General features: G+C 39.8%; 1 protein-coding gene and 1 long non-coding RNA gene across 2 annotated transcripts in view; one reads left to right on the top strand and one right to left on the bottom strand.

Moving 5' to 3' along the window:
* The window catches only part of LOC122405921 (proton channel OtopLc-like), a 32,222-nt gene extending 6,724 nt beyond the window's left edge, over positions 1 to 25,498 (top strand). Inside the window, exons 3-10 of the mRNA XM_043410998.1 lie at positions 17,692 to 17,935; positions 18,007 to 18,121; positions 21,208 to 21,427; positions 22,262 to 22,419; positions 22,643 to 22,859; positions 22,945 to 23,107; positions 23,724 to 24,599; positions 25,378 to 25,498. Of these exons, the coding sequence (XP_043266933.1) occupies positions 17,692 to 17,935; positions 18,007 to 18,121; positions 21,208 to 21,427; positions 22,262 to 22,419; positions 22,643 to 22,859; positions 22,945 to 23,107; positions 23,724 to 24,567 (1,961 nt within the window). The 3' untranslated portion in view covers positions 24,568 to 24,599; positions 25,378 to 25,498. The remainder of the gene's footprint in view (positions 1 to 17,691; positions 17,936 to 18,006; positions 18,122 to 21,207; positions 21,428 to 22,261; positions 22,420 to 22,642; positions 22,860 to 22,944; positions 23,108 to 23,723; positions 24,600 to 25,377) is intronic.
* LOC122405928 (uncharacterized) lies at positions 2,254 to 4,009 on the bottom strand. Its single transcript, XR_006259846.1, has 3 exons — positions 3,963 to 4,009; positions 2,914 to 2,995; positions 2,254 to 2,655 (listed from the first exon to the last, which is right to left on the bottom strand). It is a non-coding gene; the product is annotated as an uncharacterized lncRNA (long non-coding RNA).
* Positions 25,499 to 25,516: the final 18 nt, after the last annotated feature.

Below are 25,516 nucleotides of genomic sequence, written 5' to 3'. Positions count from 1 at the left end.
TAGCCGTGTAGGAAATAAGCTCTTGAATTGTGCGCGGTTTATCATTTTGTGAAATTCTCGTAATGCTCATTCGCTGATTATAATTAATTATATCGAGAAAAAGACACTGAAGCACTTGTTCAAAGCAACGTCTCATGGCGGGTATGAAAGTTGTGAGAGCGAAGATATGGGACTAGAAATTAACTTCGATCCATTTACCGTAATGACGATTGCGAGAATCGATTAATATGTAGAGACGCAGCAGCGTCTTTACGCCAAGTATTAAAAAGGAATATTTAGACAAAAGCAAGTCAAGATGGGCCATGTATCTTTACTCGAGATTGGTCATCAAAAATGATCTCATTGAATTGTAATGAAACATTGTAATGGCTCGCCTCATCGTAAAAAAAAGTGACTCGTACGAGGCAAGGTGGTTAATCGTTTCTGTCGGTGTACTCAAGAAGAAAACCATATGCTCATACACGTTCCTGCATATCTATAAGAACGTTTCGTCACGCCAGTGAACCGAGTCAGTGTGCTAGTGAAGCTCGTGAAAAGGAGCGATAAACAAAAGGAAAAACGCCAACAAATGTTTTTTATGCTTCTCAGAGGTTCGCTTGTTCTCCGGCATTTGTTCCTCCTACTCGGAAGAATGACGTTTGCGAGAACTCGTGTCAAGTACTAAGTACACACCGCTGTAGGTACGAGCAAAGAAAGCGTTGCAGTTACACGGCCCATTATGAACAGACGTCAAGAATATTGCAGTATTATTTATCGCAGTTCCTGGTTTCATCGTGCACAGTAGAAACTCTAGTTTTCCAGAATACTCTTCACAGTTCCATCCTTTTGCTAATCGAGCGAGTAAAGCTTCGGGTGTACACTATGTTCCATTAATGCCTGGACCTGTCATAATGCAACTTGAACGGTCGGTAACAATTGATAGGTCCAGGCATTAACTGTTTTAACTGTACGTAGCCAATCCATCTGCGAGGCGATTTTACCAGCTGAATTGAGTGCGCACAGTGCTCTAATTGGTGCAACAGCTACCGCTGCTGCTGTTGGGTCACGCTGTCAGTTTTGTTGACAAATATTATAAGTCATGAAATGAGTTTACTGTGCAAAGTAGTATTGCAGTGGAAGGAAATGAAAAAATCAACGATAAAAAAGTTCGTTGGGATAAAAATGGTCGTTTTGTAAAAACTGATAAAAAAAAACGTGGCGAAACAAACGAATGACAAAATATGACCAGGTCTCATGTGAATATTTATTGAATGCAGCGCTGCCAAACGTTACCAATCCATTTGTCGTCTATTCCGAACGATTTCTCGTCAGATTTTTAAAAACATTTCAGCCGATTTTCAACGGTAAGGTTGAAAATCCACGAAATACGACGGTCAATTTTTTTTTGCGAAATCTTGGATATAACTAATGAAGAAATTCAACAACTTTATACGTGTGTACGACTTTCATGTGCTGTAGTGACAAGTGTCAGAGAAAAGTCGATATTCAATAATTAATTTGCTGCTAAACTACTTGGCAACTGCGTCCAAATTTTGCAAATCTATCCAGCGCGTGCTCATTTTTGCCTTAAAAAAATGTGACCGTGTAATCTTGGATAGCGAATATTCATCCATCTACCTTAATTGGAAAACCCCCCATATTGAGCGAATGAGGAAAAATGTCTGGGAATTGGTTCACCTGAGCAGAGAGCGGTGGGGAGCGAGAGCTCGGCAGCTTGCAGACCGTATTGCTGAGAACTTCAGCCCTGATCAGCTGCCAGCGTCGAGTTTTTTCTCGACGTTTCATCCCAAAAATATCGTTCCTGGACTCGTATCGTAGTTTAGTAATTCTTCGACTAACGTCAAGTGACACGTGAGCGTCAAGACTTTTGTACTCTAATTTCGGGATTTACAACGTCGGAAGGCACTTTCGTCTTTTGATTAGAACCCGGACAGACTTCATCAGACTTGCCGGGTCGTTTCGTTTCTTGATGAGGGTACACTCAGGGAATGCCCATCATGAGGATGGAACGTCCTCGAACGAACCATTCCTTTTTCTACTTTTGAGTCCCGGTAGTGGGCTCTGCGCTGCAATGCAAAGTACGCGTTGCAACGAGTCGCGGTGCTCCTTGGAGCAATGACCCAATGAGTAAGCACTGAAGAAATTAACGCAATTCGTTTGTTAAAAGCTTACTAAGTTAAAAATATTTATTTGACACATGCTATGAAAGATACAAACTCGACGAACAGTCAGCAATTTACCTCTCTTAACATTATTCGTTATTACGAAAATAAAGAATGTAATAAGTATGCATTATTTGAGTGCAGGTGTGTAAGATGTTTTCTCGGAGGATTGCGTTGAAGGATCGCCCACGGTGAGTTATGACTCACAACTGTCGTTCGAGGTGCATGAATAATCAGTGGGTTTCGCGATCCTTCGGCGTTGCTTCAACAGTCTTTAGTGTCCCTTCGCAACCGGTGCTCCAACATTCAATCTTTTCATATCGGATCTTTGTGATTTGCGCGTTAGCGCGCGGAGTCGTCGCGCTGTTTCGTTACTTTGAAACCATCTGTTGAACGTTTCTGCAGCGTTATGACTTCGCTGCGTGGTCGACGCTGACCCCGCGACAAAAAAGGCATCCAATCTGTCAGTGCTCCAGGCGGTTGACCTTCGAGGCTGTGAACGGTGCGGGATTTTAGCCTCGTGAAGTATTCCGACGACGCGAAATCGAGCGGAGGGCTTGAGAGTTAAATTAAATTCGTTAAATCGTTCATTTCATTGCCGTGGAATATTTGAAAAGTACGGAAATATGTGTGTCTCGTAGTTTGCTTTTTTTCTTCTTTTTCTTTCGAATTATCGGTTTTGAGCCGGCTCTATTAAAGTTTCAATGTAACGGGACCGTATCTATAATATATAATCGTCGCATATGCTTACCGCACTCGTGTTCTGTGTATCCAGCGCTATGTACAACCCTGTTTTTGCCCCGTTTTCTTTTACCCCCTTCTCGTAGGTGCACCTGAGAAAAAAACTTTCTAAGATGACTGGCAAGCAAGTTCGATACGCCTCGTGCCGTGTTAATCGTCCCCTCTAGGGATATTTTCTCGGTATACTAGCTCGCCAAAGTAGTATTATACTCAATTGTCGGGGGCCATCATCGTCTCAGCATATTACAACCGTCCGGATGGGCATTCGGATGTGTATTTTGTAATTATACAGGATGTACCAAAAGTTGGGAGAGTCATTCCGATGTTTGTGAAAGATACGAATTCCATTGGGATCTGACAAAATTTTTGAAACATCTGGGGTTGAATTTTCAAACAATAATCGGGGTGCATTGCTCATTAATACATATCAATTGACATTAGTGTTTTTGCGCAAAATTAAACAAAAAATGGAAATAGTTGCGTTTACACCTCGCGAAAAATTAAAAAAAAAAATGAAATAAAATAAAATAATAAAGAGAGGAAAAAAAAAGAAAAAAGAAGTTTCGATGACTAGAAGTTGGACCGGACCATCAACAAATATGATTTATTGTTATTTATTGAATATTAAATTTAGGCCACGCCTCCATGTCAGATCCCAGTAGCGTTCGAATAACTACGAGATGTGGGGAACGCGAATGATCGTGAAAATGCTTAATTACAGGGTTTTGGAAAGCCCTTGAAACCAGGAATAAGATTGTAGAATAAAAAGTGGGGGTTTCTTTATAGAGAAATTCGAATCGGGGCTTGCGTGAGCTTGGATTTTAGAATCAAGTCGATGCTTTTATTTTTTTGCTTGAACCACATACTTTTTGTGGGGAAAGTTTTCCGAAGGTTGATATCGGACACCCTGTACGTAGATTCATGAGTAAAGAGTCTCGATGTAACAAGAGAAGCTTCGCCGTCGGGACGACGCTATGGAAAATAGCGAAGGCACACGTAATTACGTTCCTACGAGTTTGCACCGATGTTTGTATGCAACACAGGTGAAAAGAGCCGTACCGAAGGGACTTTTTCGATGCGAAGGATGCAATAAGTCGAGTATCAACACTCATTTCTTTCACTCGTTCGCCTCTCGTCCAGCATCTGCTTCTCACACGGCACGTACGACATGAGAAAAAGAAACGTGCTTGAAAACACCGCGCTGACACGTATGGAATTTGACGAATGGGCCGTTTGAGGCTTATATACGCGACACTCTTGATTTTCAATCACTTTTTAGCTCATTACTCATGATCCTCCATTAATGTCTTTATTGTATTCAAAAAATAGTAAAAAAAGCCGTTTTCCAGGGGCTTTGAAACATGGAAAAAACAGATTTTGCTTGCTATGCCTAACGATTAAGGTAGTTCATGCACGAAACGATTTTCTTAAGAAAGTCTTGAAATTTACACAGAGTTTAAATGGCTAGATAACTGACACGGGTGTCAAATTTTAAAGGGTTCGTCTTATTGGTTATTGAGATAAAAGTTTTTAAATATGAAATAAATACACAGGCGTATGGGGACTATGCGTAAAAAATCGTTTATTTTTCCATTTAACGAATGAACGCTTCTTACGAAGTTTATGAAAAAGTACAGAATAGTAATGAAGTATATAGTATAAAGGTCTGGGAAAAAATTCGAGAAGATTGTCTTACTTGTAGTAAAGATATTACGTTGAAGATTAAGGTGGTTCCTCCACGAGACAGTTAAATCAGGAAATTTTTTTAATTTGGCATACGTATTGTTTAACATATGAACAGCACCTCTATAAAATTTGAACAAGCTTCACCATCCCGAGCCCGAGATATATGTAATTGAAGTTGACTCAATTAACACGTAACGTATGGACCATGCATAGGCAAACAGCACATTATTAATTCTACCGCTAGTACTAAAATTAAGAAGTTTATAAAAAACGAGGAGGAGCTAGAGCAGGATATCACAGCTATTGTGAAAAAAAATCAAGGTGATTGACCATCTAGTTTGACAGATATAATCTCGAGAAGTACGAAGGTTTAGGCTGCATACGATATATTTTGCAAGCGAACAAGCGAATGTCGTCTGTATAGGCAACCTTTTCTGTATGTTGAAGCGTAGCCCGGATAGTTCCGTCAAAAAATTTACTCGCGATGTCAGATCAAAAATACTTTTAGAATGAATTTTACGAAAGCAAATGATATTTTTACTATATCTGCTGGCACCGAGTACGTATATATAGGCTCGCTACAAAGTTATTGGTTACGATCCGAACGAATTATCAACCCTTTTAATATGCAGACGGTACATAACTTTTGGTTGGGGCTGTCGTAGGGGATCGACCTTAAACACATTAAACACTCACATTTGCTTATTTCGGCATTTTGTTTCTTCTTGGCTCGGCCCATGCCTGTCGTAGCTTTCTGTCTTTTTATTAATATTTTTTTCTTGATCCTTTGTGTTTACCCTTTGCGCTCTCTGAAGCGATTTTTTTGCATAAAAAACTATAGTATTTTCGCCAGGGACGAATGGAATTTCGGGCTCGGTCAGGGACGGATCCCCGATTAATAAATCGCTTGTAATTTCATTCGCCGAAAGATAAGTTGAAACAATTTATTTACAATTTCGAATTGATCACTCTGGCATTAATTCAAAGTGATAATATCTTCAGTTAGGAGGTAAAAATCGATCGAATTTAGACACCCTTAAAATACGATTCTTCAGGCATGATCTACCTTAAAATATAATCAAGAGACTCGGTAGAGTCTCGGGACAATAAGTACATTGGCACCCCTGTCGTCTGCTAGCTCGAGGGTCTCGCCGAGATTTGTATTATTAATTTGAAATAAAAAATTTCGTCAAGTTCTCGATCGTTTTTTAATTTGTTATCATATTTTGAGTGACTCATTACAAGAACACCGCTGACTCCGAACGAAACGCATCCGTTAAGCGTGCCTTTTGAGATACGAGTCACGTGCGCGTATGCGGGTGAAGTGAAAAGTTCGTGCGACCGTAGCATCGTGTACAAAAATATCTAACGGCGAGAAAAAAAGGAGAAATAAAAAAAAGATGAACGCGGAATGTTTTAGCGAGTCCGGTCACGAATGAGGGCTAGATCCATTCGATCGACCTCGTAGTCGGCCAATCTCTCGTTAACCAGGAAACCACCTCCAATGCGATCGTAAAACGTCGTCTGCATTGTGAGTTGGCGAAAAAAATAAAAATATAAATGTCTCGCATGTACGCGAGTGGGACATTTTTTTTTTTTTATTCCCAAGAGAAACGGGTAGTCGCGGAGTAAACGCCACAAGCACAAGAGACCCGGGAGCTCTCGCTATTCGCGAATAAAAATTGACGAAAAATCGTTAAAACCGGTGTTGATTTAAGAGCGCTATAAATTACCGGACGGCAGGCTAAAAAATCAGGAAACGATATGAAAATTGACGCCTTCAAATATCATTCGTAAGAATCATTTGGATTCAAGGGAAGATGGAACTGTGAGGTGACAAACGGTAACGAAAAAACGCTTTTCCAAACGAATTACTTGCCGATCACGTTCCTCAGCTGGTTTACGCAGGGTCCTTTTAAGAATTGGAGGTTACAGAGCTCTCAATTAAAAAAGATAGAGCGTGAATATATAATCAACGACATTCCTTGGGTACCGTTAAGATACGCGTCCCCACGTACCGATCCGATCTCGGCGCTAGACACACACGTGACTTCCGGTGTCGACCGATGATAATAATAATAATTTGAAATAAAAAAAGTTCATCCCTCGCGAACGATATGGTGGCAGAATTGACGGGGATTCCAGTGAGTGCGGGCGTGTCGAACAGATCGTCGAGAACGAAAACATTGAAATCTAAAATAATCGGTAAGCTAGTGGTTGGTAACGCGTGTTACAGCGGTTCTCCATCGATCTCATCCTCGAGCGATGCATCGAAAAATCATGGAGAAAAGATTTTAGTAGAGGAAGGCAAGAATTGCACGAGGCCGAGATGGATACGTAACGCAACGCGCGAACCGATTTACAGCTTTCTTGAAGATCGCGACAATTCCGGATGCACAACGATCGTAGAAAATCCCGTATCCCGGTCGCACGCTGACGAAAAACCGTTCGCGCATCAAATAAGTGGAGTGAAACATCGTGAATCATCTTACGATAACGATCCTTTGCCGGTTTATCAAGAAAATTGCGGAGGAACCTTCCCTCGTCCGGCAAATACCCGGCGAGAAATCGACTCTCCGGACTTTTTCGTCGAAGAAGAATCCGAGAACGACGAATACGCGCTGTACAGCGTCGTGAGAAAACCTCCCAAGCTCGTGTTCCCTGGTGCTGAAGTATCGAAATTACCGATCGTCAAAGAGGAGGAAAGTGTGGAAGAACAACGCGAGGAGGTGTTGAAGAAACAACGAGAATTACACAAGTGGTTAGAATCGGCAACGCCCGTTCAGGCTGACTGCGATTCGGAGGAAATCGGAGAGATCGAAGGAGCGGGAAAGCGTAAAATGGAAGACTCACCGATCGAGAGAATCGATGGAAAACGAGAGGAGATCGTCGTTTCGAGGAGTGAAAAAATGGAGAGTTCGTGGTCCACTCCTGGGGTTTCGATTCCCCGAGGTGTGGTCGGCATGGTTGGTCCTTTTTGTCGAGTTTATCGTAACCCCAACGAGCAAAGGGAGTACATGCTTCAAGAAGAATTTCAAGAAAGAGCGATCGACGTTGACGAGGATAATCGTGTGAGCGGACTCCCCGAAGATAAGACGCTCAACGCTCGATCTTATGAAAACGAGAGAATCGAAGACGAAGAAGAATCTGCATTCGGCGCAGACTCGCCGAGTGAAGCGGGAACTTTTGTTGACCGCAACGACCTTGAGATCGTCGCAGTGACGAAAAAATCGGTTGATTCGATTCCCGACGACGAATCCATCGTCGTCGAGGAACACCAACATCGTCCTCGAGCCAAGTGGCGTTTCGTCGAAGAGCTCAGTGACACGGGACCTCAAACGATCGGTAAAGAGCTCCCCAAAAAAATCGACAACTCTACCGATAAATCGAAACTTCATCGGGCCTGGTCGACCGATCAAGTTCACTCACAAAATCTAAATGAAAAGGAAAATTACGATCTTGACGTACCGCCTAAGTATACGTCCAGAAAAAGCGAGGGTAAGCTTCCACTTTTTGTCCACTCGAATAGAGAAAACCGTGCCGTTAATTCCCAAAAAAGATTTCAATCTTTTTTTGCTGTACAAAAATAAATGAGCTATAAAATGGAGGGGAAAAAAACACGAAAATATAGAAAACACTCGTTTATGCTTCGGAACGCAAAAGTTTTTATGACCTTCGATAATTATTTCTTCATTTCGAATTTTCGACTGCAATAAAAGTATAAAATTTGGCATACTTTTTCGCATCAGAGTTTTTGGTTATAAAAAAAAATAGAGTGCCCATAAAATAGATGTAGCTCATTGTCAGTCAGTGTCATGGGAGGCCTTGTATATACTTGCTAGGCTGCGGCAATACGACGTCATTTCGTACGGTATCGAGAGGACTAAAAAGAATCGAGTACCGGTAGGCAACGTTCCACGACTTGCGTGTTACGCATACCCGCTTTCATCGACACACTACAAAAATACACAAAACATTCGCTCAAGTTTCGTACGCGGTACATCTCAGTCTACGACAAGTAGCGACAGACGGGGCGAGTATGAAACAAAAAGCATTTTAATGCTGCGCATGTATTCTCACGTACATTTTCATTTTGTCACTGTGTACGATGGCAAATTGTGTCTTCACCTTTCATTCGTGCTCCACAAATGAAAAAGAAAGATTTAGGGGAAATGAGACGATTTTATATTCGATAAATAGATTTGAATTGTTATCATTTGAATTTCAATTTAATTGAAACTATTGAACTTTATTTGTTCGTCTTTTTCCATGCAAACAGGAAGCAGATATTTCATTGATTCGCATAAAACGTCACGAGAATGATTAATTGTTTATTGTGTTTGTAGAATCCTTTATGGTAATGTATTATGAAAGTGTTGAGCTGCCTTTTCATTGCTAATGTAAGACTTGATGTGACGAGAAAAAAGGCACAAAAGGTGATATACGTTTATGCCAGGCTTTTTTAAGGTGTGAATAAATTCTAGTAGAAATTCATAAGAAACGAATAGAACGAGATTTCTGTTACGCGTGGTAAATTTTCTTATGATGCTGCTAATGAAGTTTTCAACTTGTTGATAATGGAAGGAATTTTTCTTGGGGCAAGACTGTGCTTAAAGTTTATTCTCCGAATTGACGTTTAGTGATTGTTTTTATACATGATTATTAGTCATAGAAAATGGTGATATGAAATGCATCAGTGCAGGCAATAATTTGAGATTTTAAAACCTCGAATCGTTGAATGAATTTTGAAAAAAAACCGATCGAAACAGAACGTCGTCACGCAGATTTTTTTACTCATCGGACAAGCAATTCAAAATGAATTTGTCAGAGTGAATATTGATGGTCCATTTATCGGAATTAATCGCTGAGCTAATGGCCATTTATTTATTCTTAGCCTTTTCTCTCGCCCGTTGAAACATCTCAATTATCACTTTCGAAATATGCAAATGCAGCTGAACGGGGAAACAAAAAAACCGAATATGGAGGGAAGTCCTTAATTTCGCAAGGTAAACAAACGGCAATCTTAATGCATCTCAGAAGAATTTGTGTCGCGCATAGCGTTAATAAAAATTTATACGAAGCTCGTATAAATCAGTGAGATTAGGAATGCAAATATTTTACAGTAAACTCTTGTGCGGCTCTTCGCAGTAGTCGAATCGCCACGATTATTCTCATTTTTTTACGATAAACTTTCGCCCACGCACGAATTAAGAGAGACGTTGATTTTCTCGCATTCGTTAAGCATTATCTCTGATTTTTCACACGTTAATGGACAGTTATTTCGACTTTATTGTCGCTGGTGCTGACAATAGAGTCAGCACCGGTTATGCGTTTCACTGCGACCAGTGGGGGGGCCATTCCTTTGTCGCCAGTTTTCTCGAAAACACTCATAATTGTCTTGACCAATTTTTTACATAACTTTCTATATATGCCGGACAGTGTTCTCATTTGTACTGCGTCAAGATTCATCGTGAACTTTTTCGTTTATTTAAGGAGTTTCGGTACAAAAGTCTAAATGTTAAGAAATTGATCAAATTTGGTGATAATGTTCTTCAACATCAAGTGCGAAAACACAAATTTTTTCAAAAGTTTCTTCTACTTAGTTATCGAGTAATTACGCATTAAAGCAGATTTCTTATGCCCGGAATGTATACCTATATATATGGAAACGCTATGCTTATACACGTGAACTTTAGTGATCAATTACTCGATAACTGTGTAGAAGAAAAATCTTAAAAAATTTGTATAGTCAAATTTGGCACTAAAGAATATGTTCACCAAATTTTATAAAATTCTGAACTTTTTGAATTTTTTAATTTTTTTAGCATGGATTAGCATGGCAACATTGTATCGCCTGTACCGAAACTCCTTAACTTCAATGTTACACATCGTTTGAACATATCGCAACATGGATCATATTTTTTGATCATCTACTACTTCACACCGTTGTATGTTGCTAGTTTTTCTCTTCGAGCTATTGTTTTCAAGGTAGAGTTCCAACTCGGAAATGCCGAAATAAGCAAATGTGAGGTTATACGAGTGCTCATTAACAATTTCGTTCAACCTTCAACGTCTTCAATCTTTATTACAAGTAAGACAGTCGTCTCGAATTTTTTCCCGGACCTTCGCTATATACTTCATTATTATTGTGTACGCTTTTCACAAACTTCGTAAGAAGCGTTTATTCGTTATATGGAAAGATAAACGATTTTTTACGCACGGTCCCTGGAGTCCTGTGTATTTTTCTTCATATTTAAGCACATTTGTCTCAATAACCAATAAGACGAACCCTTTAAAATTTGAAATGCGTGTCAATCGTCAATCCATTTAAACTCTGTGTAAATTTCAAGACTTTCTTAAGAAAATCGTTTCATGTATGAACTACCTTAACGTTCTCTAAGTGTACAGACAAATATCGAAAGAGTTTTGAGTTCATTTACCAAATTCACTCCCGGACCCCGGGAGAAAGAGCCTGTTGCCCGAAAGTGACAGCGCGATTAACTGCAAGTATTTCAACACACTTTTGATAGCTGGAAACCGCGTGAATGGCACACGATGTAGTTAAAAAGAAAAGCCATAAAAACGTGCAGGAACAAAACGAAAAAATTAACGAAAAGGTACGACTGGCCGTTCTCGCATACATTCGTGACCTAGATCGTTCTCCTTGAACGAGTACTCCTCGTTCCGGGGCTACTGTCTTGGAAAAAAAACGAGAGAAATGAAAACCACCGAGAGAAAAGACCCGCGGTTTAAGTATTTTCGTTTCTTTTCATCAGTGCTGTCTCGTCCATCCTCTACCGACGATCGATTACATTGATTGGTGAAAAACTTAATCGATTTACACTTTTTCTGCGATCGTGGTGAAGTTCCATTGACTTTTTTCGCTTCCACCATTACATTTATGCTCGTTCGACACTTTTTTACCGTTGGAAAATATTTTGTTATCGAGGCGGTTCGACGAGTCCCGTAACAAATGGTCGCGAATTTAAATTCGTGTTTACGACTTCCTGACTGTCTGCGCAAGCTATACGATATTGTGAAAATAATGATTCTTCGACCCTTTGAGCCCATCGATGGAAGATCCGAAAGTACGATCAATTTTACGTATCAACTTTTACTGATATTTCAATTTCCTACGATTCGCGCACGGATTACCGTTTAAACTGATCAAAGATGTTTCCCAGCCTGGATAGAAATTCGGAAAAACACGATTTTTTTGTTTTTTCATGAGATGTGACGCGCACATGCGAGAGTTGGACCGGTTCGTGGTCGCCACGCGACAGTTCAAGGCCGTTTGTGGAAAAAGTTTCTTCAACACGTTTCCTTGGGAATAAATTGAGTTAAATAAGTTTCAGATGAAGTGCACGATTTTTCACAAATTGCACAGTGTCGATTGAAATTTACATGATAAAATGTGTTTTTTTTTTAAATTCAAAATTGTGTCGGAAAAGAGTTTTTATTTCAGACTCTTGGGACTTTCGTAAGAATTTTCAGAATCCTAGATTCGATGTGGAAAGAAACTTGGAATGGATTATTAAAATCTGGGTGTTTTTTTCGGTGCTCCGGATGCCAGAAAATCTCCTTAAAATCTTTGGGAGACGATTCTCGATATCAGCTGACATGAGCAATGGAATGACTTATAATAACTCGTGTTGATAGTTCGAATTAGATTAAATATTTGTCCAAAAGACTTGCTGCTCGATGGGTGCAATCGATTTTCCGAGAAACGCTTTCAAAAAATCTTATCAAAATAGTTTTCCAGATTATTTTGGACCCTGATTAGTGTCAATCCCATACTGAAGAAATCTGACGAGATCCGTGGACCAAGAAATTCAAAAGTTTCGCATCATTTCGAAATTTATTATCCCACTGAAATCTCGATAATTGGGCAGCATCATTTCCGGATAATCAAAATTCGTATTGTTGGAACAGCCTGTACGGAAGAGACGCCCAAGAATCAGCGTGAGCCTGTAATTTTGTTGGGACCACCTTTTCAGCGATAATCGCGTGCATAAAATTTAACCAGCAGGCTCTTCGAGATCCAGTTACTCGATTTCCCACCACTATAATTATCATTTTGAGGCTCTTAATTCAGGCGGGTGCGTATAAAAGAGCCCCAAACGAAAAAACATTTTTTTCACTTATTCAAGATCATTTCACGGTTACATTTTTTCCAGTTTTTTTTCTATAAGAAGAAAAAACTTAATTCCAGGGTATTTCAAATTTTATTGAATTATTTTTCTTCTTGTTTCTGCACCAGCTACTTCCCTAACTTTGACCTTTTTCTACACTTCCTTGTTCCTGTTTCTATTTTTTCCAGACCCTCCGAGAATCCACCGAAATGCCCTTTCCTGATGCACTATTATATCGCGCTTGTACGACGAGGGCCGAGGGAACTGCAAAAAACTCGATTTTCGATTGTTTGGGACCATTCAAATTTGGGAGGCCGTCGTAGCCATATCTCGACCACACACTTATCCTTGTCGATTATGATTGCCGAGTTATCATTGAGTTATTGAACTCATTATATTTCAATATTCCCAGCAAAAATTCCCAAAAATTCAGCAATAATTTATTAATAATCGGCCTGTGTCAAATTTATCTCAAAGACGGCAGCAAGAAAACACGAATTATTTCATTTTAGAATAATCATAATATTTTTCCAATCGAACACATGCCATCACCGTTATTATTACTCTGACGAACATTCTCGAGCAATGGCTTGTGTATATATGAAACGAAGATGATGTTTGCGAAATTGCATCTGGACCGCATATCACGGATCTCGGCGGGCATATCTCAATGGTCCTCCCGGTTATGCTCGATTACAGTTATCTTTCATTTTCTTCGCAGAGCCACGTTTTCTACTTCACCTGTCGTTTCTATTCGTTCGAGTGTATACTATTCTTGGCATATATACTTGAGTGAAAACATTGTAAGATGGCAAGCGCCGTCTCGCGGTTGCCTTTTCAACGAAGATTCATTTTCGGCTTGCCCGCGTAAAACGGAATTTTTTTGACAAAATTCATTTGGTCAAAATTTATTTTCTTGATTCAACGGTTGATTACTTCTTGTTCTTATGCCGCAGTAGAGGTGTACAAATCTTTGGTTGTATCTTGAGAAAATGGCTCAAAAAACATTTTGTTATAACTATCTATATTTGGTTGATTTCTTAGGATATTTAATCAGCTAAGTTTTTGTACCTCCAAATATTTTCAGTGTCGAGATAAAATGGATCGTTTCCCACATTCCCAAGGTTACAACAATCTTTCTCTAAAAACAAATGTCCCGTTACATTTTGGGGTATTTTGAAAATCGTCAGAAAAAACATCTGGAGATTAATTCAAATTTCTGTTGGTTCAACGAATCGTGGTGAACAAACGAAGTTTTTGCTGACGATTTTTTTGAATCAACAAATTAAATGTTCAAGTAAATCATTTTCAGTCAAATACATTTTGACTCGGGTTATCGATTTTCATCTCGTCCTCCATGATTTGTTTGTCCAACAAAGAGTTCAGTGCATCAGCAAATAAGCTTCCTCAGTGTAAAATGAGGTTTATTTTTGTCATTAAGAAATGCTATTTTTGAAAAAATGAGGTGAGTCTAGCGCCGGTGAATCGGTTAGCGTAAGTTATACTTTTGGATTTTGGTGGGGAGTATTTTTCCCGCTTGTCAACACAGATGGTATGTTTTATGCGGCGAACAGACGTGACCCAACAACAGGCTTATTCATCCGCTAGTTCCTTTTTTTCGTGTTTGCATCCTCCTCGTGCTGCCACGAAGCCACGAAGTATTGAATTAAGTGTGAGTTTGTACGGTAGCGGACGGGACCGTTTCTCCGGGATTCGCGAAGCGCGGGGAATGCACGTGTGCAGGGGATTCCAGTCGCACTCTCTATCGACGTATTGCTCGGAAAGCATCGTTTTGTTCGATCGTGCTAAACAAATATACGACCAAACAAACCGAAGTTTTCATTTCCATTAAAATTGTAGTTCAAATGAACATTTTCAATTATCATCATTTCGATCGATTCGCAAAATAATAATGGAGGTTTAAACGAGCTTGCAAACAGTGCGCGTTTATATTTGGAACGTAATGAAAATTCATTTTAGAAAGTGTACATAAATTCGACGTTGACAAGTGTCCACGTAATTACTGTTTTTTAAATTCCTGCCGGTTATATATATACATCGTCAAGATTTACGACTCAAGTTCCTTCCTGCTCAGGTAAACTGAAGAACGAATGTGGTCGTGTGTTATTTTAGTCCCGACCTGAGGATTTGATGCAGCTTCAAGCGTGGCCTGAAGCGAGATTGATTCTTCTTCCCTTTCTTCGTACTTGACACAAACTTATTCGGTATGCTCAGCTAATATTTGCTCTATCAAATACGACCGTTAAAAACTCCAGCATAAAGTTACACACCAATGAGCAGCAGTAGCGATCGTTCGATGAATACGAATTCAACTATTTTTTTGAAAAATTACCATCTCCGTGGGTAGCAAATGCTTTTTTTTTGTTTTTTCCTTAAAATGTAAATTGGTTTACGTTTTAATTTTGTTTGCCTTCATAAAAAAAAAAAAAAATTTCATTGAAATGAAAAAAAATATATATTTCTATTACATTTTTTTATTCGAACATAAATTAATTTGTCTTTCAATACGTTGAATGGTAGAATATACCAAAAAACATTTTCACGTAAATTAATTCACGCTTTTACGTTAAACGTTGATTGATTTACGGTTTAATACGTCAAATAAAAAAGATTTTAAATAAATGGTACGTAAATTAACTCACGTCCTGAGTAAAAGTAAATTCACTTTTTATGTAATTAAATTTTACGTCAAACGTAAATTTAATTACTCCGAAAGTACAAAAATCGAGGACACGATTTATGCAACTTTATCACTCGAAAATAATATGCCGAGGCTTCCTAATCGTTGATTTAAAAAAAAACGGATCTCAAAAATTGTTACTTTTTTGCTTTATTTTGCAAAAAAAAAAACCCAATAAAAAAATGGATTTTAGCAAAATTTTAATGGTATATAATAATCCCCTAGAAAAGGGTCCATGCGAAAGTTGTCTTTTCGGAGTTAAAGGGTCAAGTATCCACGGAAGCCAAAAAATTTCTAAAAAAACTACTAAATCGTAGATTTGGCCTGAAACACTTCGTATTCGTGACAAAATTGATCACACTCGGCGGCGTCAGCCACCCAAATCAACCGCGGTATTTAGCGTTTAAAATACATGTATATCTTCATCTATATATACGAACACTTGTAACGCATCGTGCACACATGGATTTCGTTTCTTTCTCGCTCTCGTTCGTTCACCATTCCATGCTAATTGTTGTTTTATCTGCTAACTTTATCTACCGTAAAACTTGGTGTAAATTCGGAGTCTAAGTGATTGTTCATCGAGCGTGGAGCTGTCCGCTGGTGAATTTACTCACTGTCTCGGTCAAATACGATCCACTTTGTTTTACTCTCGCCCAAGGAAATACAAAAGCAGAACTTTTCGCGATTCAAACGAAACGGTAAAAAAATGATGAGAATTACAAATGTTTTTCTCAACGAGCACGTATTCGTTGTCAAGCGACTGCTGCGAGGATCAGACATTTTGATCGTTGATGCATGAAAGATTGGAAATACTTCTCAAAAGTGCTTAAAATTTCTCGACCATCCATCTCTGCCTTCACGCAACGTTTGACGGTATCAAAATGCTTCATTACCGAGAACTGAGTTCTTCGGATGCCGCTCTAATCACACGAATTCCACGAGTGCGAGAGACTATGCTACGTCTCGAGACGACGAGCGCCAATTTAATGCACTGCTCGCGAGCTATATATTTCACGCTGACTCGCGAACAATACACAATGCCTGCGTCTTGATGAAGAAAAATCTGAATTTCTATGCTCCCATCAATTAGAATTTTAATATTTTTTACAAATTCCTATTTTACAAGGGAGCCTTGGGTTCGAATTTTTTCATGTTTTTTTTTAAAATGCTAACATGTTTGTTCTCCAATCGAAGGATTGCATTCTTGATTAAGGGGCCTAGTATAATTAGAATTCTCAAAAAATCGATTATTACAATGTTGCCATGCTAAACCATGCTAAAAACATAAAAAATTTCAAAAAGTTCAGAATTTTATGAAATTCGTTGAACACATTCTTTAGTGTCAAATTTGACAATACAAATTTTTTAAGATTTTTCTTCTACACAGTTATCGAGTAATCGATCACTGAAGTTCACGTGTATAAGCATAGCGTTTCCATATATACATATATGGTATATGTACATTCCGGGCATAAGAAATCTGCTTTAATGCGTAATTATACTCGATAACTAGGTAGAAGAAAATTTTGAAAAAAATTGTGTTTTCGCACTTGATGTTGAAGAACATTATCACCAAATTTGATCAATTTCTTAATGTTTAGACTTCTGTACCGAAACTCCTTAAACGCGTTTTTCTCAAAATTACGTTTTGGGACGGCTCATTGATAAAAACTCCGAAACTATTCAACCGTTCCTTACCAAAATTTTAGCACATGTTCTTTATGACTATAGGCATAGCGCGTATCAAACTAATTTTGAAATTTTGCGTATCATACTATTTTTTTTGCAAAAAAAAACTATGAAAAAAACGTGCTTTTTTGTAGTTTTTGGGAAAATGGCGGCCATTATGTCATTTTTGGACAATCAAAATTCGTATGATAAGCGCTACAGCCATTTACCTATTGAATCTAAAACCATTTTTATTTTTTTCCCGATCATCCATTCCAGAGATTTTATCAAGAGTGCACACCCATCTTTATTTTGGACCTGTCTTCTCAAATTCAAATTCTCAAATTCAAGTCTCTTCAAATTTTTTTTGTGTATTTTAACAGTGTATTTTTTAGGCCTAACACTTTTTATATCCATGTTTATAATTTATATTCATAAAAAAAAATTCTTGAAAATAGTATTTTTTTTGGCCCTCCAATTCGAGCAGACCCCTTAAAAATGAAATTTCCAACGGAATGAATTTATTGTTGCAAATAGTGAATAATTCGTTGCTATTTTTATTCACGAGAGTGTGTGTGTGTGTTTCTTGATGCTTCAGCGAGCAATGAACCACACGACAAAGACAGTCTGAACGAGACCGGAAGCACGACGGGTGGCACGGTGGAGGGAAACCACTCGGGTAACCCCGCCAGGGGTGAGAGAAGCAGTGGCCCAAATGAGCAAGTCCCAAGTGCCGAAAGGAGGCCGCCCATTTCGAATACGGCACCGCCCAGGTCGCTCGTATCAAGAATTCTCGCGAGGGCACGTTCGAGCGACGATTTACTCGACCATTCAGAACCCTAGTGAGCATTTCCAGCACCATAAATAAACCGCAGCAATAACCATAACACCAAAAACCGCGTTTACTTTTCAGCTCGCAGTTATGGATCGTTTTGAGCAACGTTTACGGGGAGCTCGTCGTTGTTTTGATGATGGCGTTGTGTTTGGCCGAAGTTATGGATACGCCCGTGCCCCTTCTGAGCCTCCAGGTAAGATTGCAACCCCTGATCGGAATATAAATATGAAATCGTCTCATATTATTTTCTCGTCGCAAAGACGACAGAATTTCGAAGAGAAAAGTTCTCAGGTTTTTTCTTCTCCGATTCGTCGTTACTGAGATATCAGAGTACGCTCCCGTTGGCCAATCCCGCGAGTCGCGAGTAGCTAAAGGGCGTGGCTTCCCCCACTCTTGTCGGCGTATCCGATTGGCCGTTTCACTAATCGCTCGATATCTCGGCAACGCTGCGTCTTAGAAACGAAACACCCAAGACTTTTATCTCCAGAATTTAACGATCTATGCGAATAAAATGGTTGGTCGTATAAAAGATTTTTTTTCGATATTATTACCGAAAGGAATGATGTCGGTATTGATAACGCGGTGGCAAACGATGCTGATAATCGCGTGTATCGTGTACCGGCGTCGCGTACGAGATAGCCGGGACGTTAATGGACGTTCCACTCTCGGTAAACCTGTTTTTACAAAGTGCTCTTCAAAAGTACACGCTCCTTTCTTCGTCGTCTCGCGGGGAATAACGAGACCCACAAGCGCGAATGTAAAAGCCGGGAGCGTTTGACACAAACCGCGCCTGAATGCGTTTTAATTAAATTTTTATCCCGTGGCCTCGTTCGAGCTCGCGATCAGCGAGACGTGAGCAGCGTCGTCGATTTTTCATACGCTCACACCAACAAGAACAAAAATGCAATTATCTCCAAGAATCTGGCGCGAAGGTGCCGAAAAAAGGGCCTCGAGCGACAGTAGCCCAATTAACTCGACTCAACGTTCGGCTCATGCGGTCTCGATTGAAACGTCACTCCCCATCTTGTTTTATCGCTAATGTCAAATCGCTCAGTGTCCAACCGCCCTTAATCGACAAACCTTTTATAATAATCCTCGCATAATTTTCCCAAAATTCGTCTTTTCGCTGAAGTAACGTCGTCGCGTTGCCACAAAGTCGCCGAAGCCTCAAACCGGAAGCTGCGATTCCGCTGCCTCTTCGTCACCGACCTCAAACCGTTTTTCTCATTTTCTTCTGTCAAATTCTTCCAGCAGTACTATTATTCCAGGCTCTGTTCGAACGGAGGATTTATGTACGAGTAGAAGTACTGTTCGCTGGACATAGCTCAGCTGCCTCAGCACTCGTCAAAGTGGCCTCTTCTCGTTCGCCTCGCGCGCCGCAGTCCGTAATCTGTTCACTCGATCGAGACGCAAAGCGATTTCTAATTCGTGGAGTATCTCGCAGATAGAGCCTTTTATACACACACAATCTCATACTTTGAAGCGAGCTGGAGGAGAAGAGTGAAATCAGCGTCCGGTGATCCCGCTGTGACTCGCGCGCGTGCCCGAGCATTAACTCCGTTTTGATACAGATCCTGAAAAGCTGGTGCATGATAATATATGAAACGGGAACCGGCTTCTTTGCGAAGTTACACCGGAAGCAAGCGTGGACTTTGCTTCTCGTTATCGTCGGGTTTGCTTCCGGCGAGATGATACTCTCAATATGGATCATTCGGATGCACATGCGCACGTTTATAGGTACAATAATTATAGTTGAATACGGAGTCGAGGCGATTCAGAACAACAAATTTATTCGACGAAAGAACCTGCCTTGTTTTCCGGAGAGAAAACAACGCGGTGAAAGTTTCGAAGAGACCGGCGCGCACCATTCGTACAACTGCAGACTGACCGGCATGATGATCTGTCTTTGGAAAATCATGCTAAGGTTTATTTTACCACGAGCCTTCTTTCAGAGCGCATCGAACTTGCGAGGATTTTTTAATTGGAAAAAATACACGAATAATAGCGAGGGCTCGAGAGGTTGAACGTTGATCGGATGACGGAATTATTCTGAAGCGAAGACTTCTGGGAAGAGAGCACGAAGTGCGGTTCAACTCGGATGGAAAGGGCTGGTGTTGCATTATTGCGGGGGTTCGAGCGAATGACGCTCAAGGATTTTCTTTCAAGTCGCTTTTTCCAGAGTGTAATTATTTGGAAAAACTCAAAGTCTAGTCACCGACTATTGAAACGTGACATTGCGGAGACGTTCACCGCGAGGAAAGGAATATTCGCCGATTCAACAAGTTTTTCGTACGCAATCGGTTCAGAAAACTTTCGTTGATGCCAACGATGTTTTCGCCGCAGTGAAGTATTTATTCGAATCGAAAAATTGAGAGGTTTCCAATCTTTCGTGCTTTTCATTCGTTTGATTCGTTGAAAGTAAAAAACTTGGATTGGCTCACCACGATTTTCTCGGTTCTTATTTTATTAGTCGCGGAGGTTCCCTCGAATGAAGTTGCATCGAGCTAATAATGGCAAACAATAAATGAGGGAAATGTTTGAAAAAAATGATCAAGTGGACGATTTTAAGGCGGAGGGGGAGGAGGATTATTACAGCAGTATATTAATACGTCAATTAATGTCAGTTCGGCAGGGGAACTAGTGACGTCTGGAATGGGAATTCATTAGGCGATTTCAACGCTCAGAATGATTGCACCTTAGTGCATGTATATTAGAATGTACACGATACGAGACGTAAATGAATCCGGTTGGTCGAGGTTTAACCGGTTCGTATTAATCTACTCGGAAGAAAGAAGCGAGAGAAGAAAATAAATAGTTGTAACGCGTTCAAGAGAGAGCTTGATGGAAAAAGGGACATCAAACTCCCTCTCCACTTTCTCGTTCTTCCTCCTTCTCAAACCTTTTTGCCTTTTTTTTTTTTTGCTTTTTTGCTTTCCCCCCTTCCTCGAGCAGAAGCCCTCTTACGGTAGTCTCTTGGGAATCTACGTGGTTTTCGCGGTAATTTTAGTTCACGAAACGGAATTCGTAATTGCAGCACGAGAATTTCTCTCGCTGAAACTTTGCGAGGCCTGTGCAAATTCCATTATGCACGTATTTACATTCCCTCTGTAATTTTGTTAGGACGAAGCTCCCGTCGATCAAAATGAATAATTATATTACGGTTACGTTTCCAGGATATAATTGTTTCGCAGCTTGCATGCATCGCCGAAAATGACCGAATTAGAAGAGGATTCATTGCCATCGTTGTAATTGTCGTTGTTTTCTTTTTGCCCTGCACAGAGCATTTTTCTGATGTATCTCTACGTCGGAAGCATAGCAGTTATCATCAGCATATATTTTTGGGTGCTCGTCGACAGTTGCGGAGTTTTAGCAAACGGCCGAACTGAAGATGCGGAACTCGGTGGTGCCTCACTCACGCGGTTCGGTTCTCTCAAAAGAGCTCATATTTCCAGAGCGAGAACTGCACCGACGAGTTTTTATATTCGCGTCGGAGCTTTACGTAAGACAATGTTAAGATCAATTAAATCAGCAACCATTAAGGCCGCGTATACACTTGTGGTGGGCGGAAAAATCGAAATTTTTCAATCAGATATTCTTCAAGTACAATGCCTGAAAAACATTCTCACCAGATTTCGTAAAGATCGGAGCATTAGATTCGTAGCTTTGGGTATTTCAACCGACCGCCCGGAGCGCGCGGTCGTTTAATACTTGAATCTTTAAACGCGATTATCTCAAAATCGTATTTTTTGAAAAATACCTCTGCGATGGACACGATTACTAAAAAACTATTAATCCGTTCCATAGCAAATTTATACCACTTATTTATTATAATAATAGCTAGGGCCTGGACGAAGGATTTCGTATTTTGTTGGAAAAAAATTTGTAACAAAAAATCGAAAATTTAGCACCTCAAAAAATGAATTTTTTGTTACAACTGTTGCTATTTTTTTTTTAATCAAAATTTTTACAAATCCTTTCCAGTCCAGGCCCGAGCTATTATTACAATAAATAAGTGGCATAAATTTAGTGTGGATTGGATTAATAGTTTTTCAATTATCATGTACACAGCGACTGATGCTCAAAAAAGGTGCTACTGGAATACAGCTGGAGTTGCACCATTTTGAGAAATTTTTTGATGAAAACAATTGTACGAGTACATGAACATATGTACTATTGAATGTCGTCGTTCACAGTTTTTCAATAAACATTTATTTTCTTGTTGAAAAAAAAATCAAGAAAATTACGTTTTTTCGCCCGCTGCAAGTGTACATAAAGCCTTAATAGAATTTCTTCACCAATGTTCAAGACATTTACGATTTCGTACGAATTTCAGTTTTCGGCCTGGCCACTCTAGTCTTCAATGGCCTGGAAATGGCTATGCACACGATGATGCAAGGTGCCGAATGCCTCAGCGACATTATTTTTGTTCATCCAGTACTTCACGGACTTTTCACTTTTTTGCAAATGCATTTCCTGTTCGTTAACTCACAGGTGAGCGGAAATCGATTCAGCGAGGGTCTTCTAAGGGCAGCAATTTGTCAAATTTGCAGCTAATTCTCACGCACTCATGGTGGGAAGCTCGAATCAATATTTGTTTGTTTGTTTTTTTTGACTTTTTTAGTTATGAGCAATAAAGTGTTTGACTGGGGCTAACGTAAATATTTTCTGCACTCAAGACAATGAGAATTTTCTAAAGTATTTGACTTTTGTCCAGGTTTTAGTGGAGCGATTTGGTTTAGCAGCGAGATTCGGCTTCACGCATTTAGCAGCAACGAATATTGCAGTTTGGGCTCGTCTCGTAATCTGGGATTCGGCCCAAGAATGGACGTATTTTGTGCATTTGGCTCAAAGAGGTCCTGGAACGTCGTCGTCGCCTTTGAACCTTCGAGGTTTTCCTGGTTCCCTCACCAGAAGAGCTCGCGACCTATTGGGTGAATTATCAAGTTTTTTTTCTTATTTCAAACTCCATGGTAAGATTGATTTTATATAATAAAATTTTCAAAAATATTCTTTCAGGCAAATCAGCTTCGGACGATGTCATTTCACATCCTTATCAACCTATTTCACCGGAACAAATATCTCAAGTAGTTACTCTTCAAGAGTGTTTGAACACGAATACTCTCGGCCAATTGTGGACCTCCAGCATGCCCTTTTTGTACCCCTTCATTGTCCAGTTCAGGTAAATTCGTCATTGGAATAAAAAAGAGAGATATAACTTCAGAAAGAATTTTTCAGGGATGTCAATCGCTTCGGAATGTTATTCTCTATTCAATCACAAATTTAGTGCCACTTGTGTAGCGATACTTTAATAAACGTCAGATGAAAAAAAGCTCGAGCTTTGAAGTAAAACGCGAGATCTTTTTAGTCAAGGACGGAATTGCCTTGCAAGACAGTCTCAGACGTTTTAATGAAAAAATCGACGTTACTCGAGAGAGCAATTGAAGAGCGTTATTTTTGGGTGGATCATTGTAAAGCGATCGCTTTTGAAAATTTATGAGGCTTTGTAAAATACGAAGTGACGGAAAAAACAATATTTAACGACCTCCACGGGCAATGGAATTTCGTGATTGAATATTGCATAGTGATAGTTTGCGCCCGATACAGAGAGGTTGAGTAATATCTTTTCGAGTTCGAATAAATTTCATAAAATCTTTAACTAAAAATAATAAAGGTACACGGCCCGTCTTGACTCGCCCTGCGCCTACAAAATGTTTCTTTTTAATACTTGGCCTCAAGACGCCGCCGCGTCTCCAGATCGTGTTCGATTCGGAGTGAAACAATTGTTCTCGTTTCAGTTTAATCGCAGCCGCGGTGACGTTTGTAATGGGCCAGAACGTCGGAAGAAATCGATATTGCCACAAGTCGAAATTTCATTCGAGCAAAGATCTGACGTCGAGTCACACTCGAGTAGGTTGTGACGGTTCGAGCAAAGGATTGTTCCTCGGCATACTTTGCATGACTGCTGGAATCGTTGTGATTCTGATATTCCTCGTGGTGAGAGAAGACGACAAATTTTCACCGGCTACGCTCTCGTGGTTGACGTGTGGCACGCTCATCGGTATTTTGGCATTGAGCGGCATAATGACGGCGAGTGGCCTCGTCCAAGTTCGGCAAATGTCAGTGGTCACGCGTGCACCAGCGACTCTGGATGCTCTGCTGTCGAACGTCGCCCTCTTCGGAGTCCAATTGTACGCTGTTTTTACCGCTGTCGTTTGCGCCTGTTCTCTCGCAACTTATGACGCTGAAACTGAAGATCCCGAAAGCCGTGGTAGACACGCCATGCTCTTGGCCGCCTCGATACTTCAACTGGCCCAGTGCTTCGCCCAGAGCACTCTCATCGCTGAAACTTCCAAAAGATCATGCATAACTCGCTTCCAAATGATGGCTAAACCTGCTCGTCAAGTCGTCACTTTTCTACTCTTCAGCAATGCTGTTCTATGGGCTTTCGATACCGTCGTCACCCAGAATTGGGTCTCTCAGGAACTTCAACTTCGCTTCTTCGGCGTACTCGCTTGGGGCATCATCTCCAGGATTTGTTTGCCTCTTGTCGTCTTCTATAGATTCCACAGCTGCGTTCTCTTGCTCGAAGCCTGGAACAAGTGTTATAGAATACCCAGGGGGGAGCATCCACTCAACTGACGACGGTTATTGTCCGGACGATATTCGACCAGGTAGTTTTTCATGCTAATTATTTCGTGGCGTTTAGAAGAAACGTGTTTGTTTCGATATCGATGATAAAAAGAACTTGATCTTAGTGTTAGCATATACTGACAAATATATTTGTCTCTTTTAGTATCGATGGAACTTTCCTTGGTCGATTGAACTCAATAACGATCGTCATGAATCATAAAACCGATTTCTATAGAAAACCGAAACATTTTAAATCAAAGAGTATTCTTATTTGAGAGATCAAAGTACAATTTTTTACACTCTGGTTTATTCTCCACGGAATGAAGAATCTATTCAGTGGAAAATATTTGATATTTGATAAATTGAAACAAACTAAAAAGTTTACTCTCAAAATCGTAGCCAGTACTGAATAAACTAAAATTATCATTAATGTTACTTTGACACATGTTTATTGCATGCAATCGAAAACGATTCATAATTCTTTGACTGTCGTTTGAATATCAAAACTTTTAGTATCGTCACTTTTATTCAAATCTTTGATAATCTTTAGTTTTTACGGGAGCGATAGCGTTTTCAATTATTTTCGAAAATTTTCAAAATTTGTTTCTATTTAAATAATTACAGTAATTCAGAGAACACTGTAAGTTGACGTATTTTTTTACTATTTGCTTGGCTAGGATCTCCATTGATCAGTCTTTTTTTTAAAAAAATTGATTTACAATTACCTTTGTAACTCGCACGATGAATTTGGCATTTTTATTTCGACGATTCAATGTTCTTTCGTACTTCGTTGATTCATAAAAGATTTTTTCTACTCAGATTACAGCCAATATCGCGTCATCGACGTTGTCGAAAGAGGAAACTAAAAATCGATTTTCGTGAGGCCGAAAGTTCGCTCGATCGACCATCGAATTATGAAGAAACGCGGATCGAAGATTCAATTCATTATCTTTTTCCT

The sequence above is a fragment of the Venturia canescens genome, chromosome 2 (assembly GCF_019457755.1).
Source record: "Venturia canescens isolate UGA chromosome 2, ASM1945775v1, whole genome shotgun sequence".
Classification (NCBI taxonomy): domain Eukaryota; kingdom Metazoa; phylum Arthropoda; class Insecta; order Hymenoptera; family Ichneumonidae; genus Venturia; species Venturia canescens.
This window is presented reverse-complemented; position numbering and strand designations above follow the sequence as displayed.